Genomic DNA, 6000 nt, shown 5'->3' with positions numbered 1-6000 from the left:
GAAATGACCTATAATTATTTTTTTTAATTTAAGTTCTTTACTAATAATTGTTTTCCTATATTTTTCCCAATGTTTGTATTGTTATAAATTACCTAATTTAGATGAATTAAAAAAGTAATTTAATTTTACAAAAGTCTTGTGGTAGACATAAAAGAAAAGTATTGAATATAATCAAATTCATGTGGGCTACTTTGTGTAGAAATTCTTACATGAAGACAGTAATTATAGACGTCACATCATTTGTTATAATCTAGAATCGTGGATGCCTTTAGCTTTACTGTTGGCAACTAAACTCTCGTCTGCTGTATAATACCAACCACTATCTGTCTAATATCTCTCACAACGTTTATGTTTCTCTTGGCGATGTTTGAATAACGAAATAGCAGTTATTGGAGTTAAGTGTACAAAGCACATGGAATTAGTAGCAGTAGAGAAATAAATAATTTTTAATTTGCTTTCAGGTCCTATTTCAAATGAAGGCTGACTGGAAACCAATGATGTACAGTTTAAGATATATTACAGGAATAATGCTTGCCGGAGATTGAAATTAGTGGAATAACTGAACGATATATATACTCAATGGAATTAATTAGTGAAAGTGTCCGGCTTACAGAATGAATGTCGTGGATTGGAGAATATTTAGGATTAAATGTTATTTAATACTATGCTGTTTTCTTCAAAATATTTGTTTAGGTAAGTCGAATTTTTAAGATATTAAATCACAAGTGTACGTGAAATATAATTAGATGAATGAGAAATGTTCTGCTCAAAGGCACAATATAACTCAGAAAAATGCAAAGTGCTCCATTATTTCAATTTTATTATGCATTATTTCATTGCTATCTTCCATAATGTTTTAATGTTATACAAATATCGATATGATTTACCGACCGTCTGAGAATATAATTTAATAAACATATTTAAATTATATAAAATTTGCGTAATGATATAATAATTTAGTAATCATATATAACTAATGATGTTTTGTTATTATTATAGATGACTGTATATATTTTTGCTTCGTTTTGTTATGTTTCGTTTTGTATGTTTGTTATTTGGGGGAGTGGTGGGGATGGGGTTGTGGGAGTGGTAAACTTATTTTATTTTTTTTAATTAATATTGATGTTATATGTATTTTGAGCATTCTACTGTACAATATATACAATACATAGCTACGTTTATTTGAATTACATTACCCATTACATTTAGAATATGTTGGTTAGTAGATTACAACAGTTGTGCAACAGTAAATTATTATAATAAAAACTGTAAATGAGGAGAGAAGTAAAGCGAAATATAAGTGTATCATGTCTGCTGTGGTATATCTCTAAATCAGATGATGCTCACTATGATTCCGGACAGGGGTTTATTATATCTCTAAATCAGATGATGCTCACTATGATTCCGGACAGGGGTTTATTATATCTCTAAATCAGATGATGCTCACTATGATTCCGGACAGGGGTTTATTATATCTCTAAATCAGATGATGCTTACTATGATTCCGGACAGGGGTTTATTATATCTATAAATCAGATGATGCTCGCTATGATTCCGGACAGGGGTTTATTATATCTATAAATCAGATGATGCTCGCTATGATTCCGGACAGGGGTTTATTATATCTCTAAATCAGATGATGCTCACTATGATTCCGGACAGGGGTTTATTATATCTATAAATCAGATGATGCTCACTATGATTCCGGACAGGGGTTTATTATATCTCTAAATCAGATGATGCTCACTATGATTCCGGACAGGGGTTTATTATATCTCTAAATCAGATGATGCTCACTATGATTCCGGACAGGGGTTTATTATATCTCTAAATCAGATGATGCTCACTATGATTCCGGACAGGGGTTTATTATATCTCTAAATCAGATGATGCTCACTATGATTCCGGACAGGGGTTTATTATATCTCTAAATCAGATGATGCTCACTATGATTCCGGACAGGGGTTTATTATATCTCTAAATCAGATGATGCTCACTATGATTCCGGACAGGGGTTTATTATATCTCTAAATCAGATGATGCTCACTATGATTCCGGACAGGGGTTTATTATATCTCTAAATCAGATGATGCTCACTATGATTCCGGACAGGGGTTTATTTTGTGCTTATTAATTCAAAGCACTTTAGAGGATTTCTTGAGATTTTGATCAAACACTTATGATTTCACTCATTGATCCCGAAACTGAAGCAGCTATCTGCCAGCTATAAGCCAGCGATTTCAATAAGTTTCAAAGAACTTATATATATCGTAATTTTCATATAATTAAGTTAGGAATGACAAAAAAGTCATAAACAAATAGATATATGTTAAAAACAAGGCTATCATTATCTCAGAATGAACTTTAACAACCACAAAATGTCATTTCTACAAAGACAAATAGAGAGAGTGGGTCGGACTGAAAGAAAAATAGATAGCCTTGTGGACGTCCAGAAAGTCTGACGATAAACGGACGGACGAACAAATTGACAAATTGATACAGACAGTAATTTTTGCAAGATGTACTATTGTATCGAAATATTGTTATCTTTTCGTCATGCGTTTGTTCATGCAATTAATCTTCTATTATCATCCAAAAACAATCTGGTATCAGATAATTTAGGATCTCTATCAGACAAAAAGCAAATAGTTATCCGGATACATCTCTTTTTGAAAATTTTGGAACCTCGTTCGGGAAAAAACATCGAAAAGAGATCTCGGGAACCTCTATACGGCAACCGTTAAGAATGCTGCAACCCTTAGTGCTCTATTTGAAAGGATCCTTACAGGGTGTAACTGGAGTGAACTGGGTCTAAATTATGTATCAATACTTCCACAATATCATATGCTTTCTTGTGGTATCTAATGACCTCTGAGATTCTGACTTCTTATTTATTCCTTGTCCAACTGTCCCAGTATATCTTCGTACATGAGTTTGTTATTTCAAGTCCTTGGTAATGATTTGGTAGACAATAATATATCTTACTCTTTTAGTCTTTTAATGCTGTTTAAAATTCTTATGTTGAGAAGTTGTAATATGTTAAAATTATATAGACCGGAAACACATGTAACGTAAATGACTGGAATACTGTCTAGCCGGCACTTAACACGACTAAACAAACAAACAAAGCAATTTACATACACGAATAGTGTTGTCGGGTAAAATATACATTACATAATAACACATCAACGTTACTTTGTCTTACATGTTAATTATGACGTTGTTACGTGAACAAACACTCAGACATACGAGCGTAATGCGACATTAATAACTTGCCAGTTCTACGGCATACTTTAACCCTAATCAACACAAGTCTTTGTTATGTTAACTAATAACACGTGTATAGATCTCCTAACTACTTATTATTCCATCAGTATAATCAGTTTTTCTGTGTCTTCTTGACATTTTTCCTAAGTATTCTCTTAAAACTCGACTTTTACTTAAACCTTTTTATCATACATGTGGCAAATAGACTGTAAAAACATCGTAAAATATGCATTGCAGCATCCGCTCGTCGTGGAAATTATCTGAACTTATATCACAGATCTGTAGTAGATTGATAATGTAACATTTATACTATGCATCTTGATATATAAGTTTTACCAGTGCTGATTTTAATAAATAAAAATCTCGTAAAGCTTAACTAAATTTTTAGATTACATAATATTGAATTTCTTCTGTAAGTTTAAGTAAGGTATCTCAATGCCACAAAATAACATGTATTAGTAGTCTACTGACAAACCGGCATGTTTGGTTATTTGTGTCAGGACAAAACAAGTTCAAGTTATACCGATGGCAAAGTGCAACATAAATCAACACTTAAACTTGAATAAATAAATGAATAAATAAATAAATAAAATAAATAAAATAAATAAAATAAATAAAATAAATAAATAAATAAATAAATTATTACAGTCTCCTCGTCAATCGCAACTTCTCGGCCCTATCTGTCTGTCAGATAAGGACCTCGAACACAATAGTAAGAATACACAGAACGGATACGGTATTTCGGTTTAACCTACGCTAAAAAACAAATAGTAATCTAATGACTATTCGAATGTATCGATTAAAAGTCAACCTAAATTAAGTAAATTTAGAAATATAAAAGTAAACAGTACAATATTTATATATAAAAACAATAATAACAAAAAACCACTACCACCACCACCAACACCAACAACAACAACAGCAGCAAGTATTATGTGTGTGCGATTGTTGCGTGCGTGTTTGTTTTATCATTATTAACTTTGATTTTAAAAGTTAATTCAATGTATAACATTGGCTAATAGTTCCAAAGAACTACTTTGTATCACGGTGTAATCGGTGAGTGTTAAATTTTTAAACTTCTTTAATAAACTTTTACTCACGAATACTTTGGAGTATACTTGTCTAAAGAATATGTTTAAAATACTGTTCTCGTGTAATGATGTTATTTGCAAAACATTATAAATTATAGCATTCTTCCACTCTGGCGACAGCAGATAATGAGAACTTAAGTGCAGTGCCCAATTTTATGTGAACAAATTCTAGAATACTTAAACAGCATGATTATATGTCATTGTATATTTATGACATTTACCCTTCAAATGCGAGCAACAATAATGACTTGCATATAACACTAATATAAAACCAGGCCAGTTTAAACATTAGTATATAAGCAACTTATTGGCAAATAAAACGAAGCTGATTGACCCTATTTTATTTTTTTATCATTTTATATTATTATTATTATTATTTTAGAAAATTGGTTAGAATTTAAAAATTAAAGAGACGGCATTTATAGCAAACGACAATTTTCTCTGTTAAAAAAATCATTTTTTACCCTTCAAATTCAACTAACAATTATTTGGAAACAAATATGTGAAATAATTTGAGCGTCCTGTAATGTCATTCTCAAGTATTCAATATTCATCACATGTTCGCTAAACATGCCATAAAAATGCACGTGTTTTCGTCCGGGAAATAAGCATATTTTATCAATTTTGTGTGACGTTGGATAATTGATATATTATGTTTTGACATTTGTAGGGCTCCACGGCAAGACTTATTTTTCTAGGTCATATGTATGTTCATGTTTATCATATAATTTATTTAAAACTCCCCGATTGGTTTAAACACAACCGTTTTGCTCCATTAGAACATGCACGTTGTCTTCTAAAATTCAAAGATAGAAGAACTGACTGGCATTTTTTGTTTGTTTATTTATGATGCACAACTCTGTTAACCATTAACAGATATATCATACAGTAACAATATTAATAAAGAATTAAATTATTGATGTAGTGGGAACATATTATATTGATTTCGTCAATGTCATTTACGGTCTTACAAAAATTTGTGAAATTTATAACATAAATGCTGTATATAACGAACCGAGCTAAAAGACATTAAACTAAAATGTGTGTGTGTGTGTGTGGGGGGGGGGGGGGGGGCAACCAACTGATTTATCACTAAGGTTTATTACTCGGCGTAATTATATTATATTTAAGTAGAAGGTATATTCCAAAAATAATCAAATTACAAAATATCTTAGGTCCAGTTTTTACTGAAAATGTAACATTTTGACACCGAACAGACAAACGTTTGAATGATGGAAAGAATTTGTTATTGACAAAGTTATGCTTATGAGTATGTGTTAGATGAACTTATACCTTGTACTCGTTGTAAGCATATAACTGTTTTACTGATTAAGCATTTAATACAAATAAATAGTTACCATCTGGACCAGGTACTGACTCTTGTTTAATGATCACTCCAGAAACGTTTTTTATTTCCAATAGACGTATGATGAACGCAATAAAATCTCGGACTATTCTAAGACTACAGTCGTTAATGGAGAAATAATAGTGCTCACTAGTTAATGATTCTCTAAAACGTTGATCAACTATAAAGATAATATAAAGTTTTGATGATCAAAATTATAACCTCAAGTATAAATGTATAATATTTAAATTGCTGTGTGTGAACACAGGTTTAATGAGAATGTCGGGATCAGTTAAA

The 6000-nt window shown here is 31.1% G+C and overlaps 1 protein-coding gene across 3 annotated transcripts in view; it reads left to right on the top strand.

Annotated features, from left to right (window-relative positions):
* Nucleotides 1–276: 276 nt before the first annotated feature.
* Nucleotides 277–6000, top strand: part of LOC132731795 (leucine-rich repeats and immunoglobulin-like domains protein 1) — a 28551-nt gene continuing 22827 nt past the window's right edge. Inside the window, exon 1 of one of the 3 annotated variants that reach the window (XM_060718053.1) lies at nucleotides 277–693. In XM_060718053.1, the coding sequence (XP_060574036.1) occupies nucleotides 615–693 (79 nt within the window). In that variant the 5' untranslated portion in view covers nucleotides 277–614. The remainder of the gene's footprint in view (nucleotides 694–6000) is intronic. The other 2 variants (XM_060718054.1, XM_060718055.1) reach the window with 2 other exon arrangements.

This window comes from Ruditapes philippinarum, unplaced genomic scaffold (assembly GCF_026571515.1).
Source record: "Ruditapes philippinarum isolate M1 unplaced genomic scaffold, ASM2657151v2 ctg63_1_1_1_1, whole genome shotgun sequence".
In the NCBI taxonomy this organism is placed as follows: domain Eukaryota; kingdom Metazoa; phylum Mollusca; class Bivalvia; order Venerida; family Veneridae; genus Ruditapes; species Ruditapes philippinarum.
Note: the sequence above shows the minus strand (reverse complement) of the source record. Positions and strands in the feature narration are given on the sequence as shown.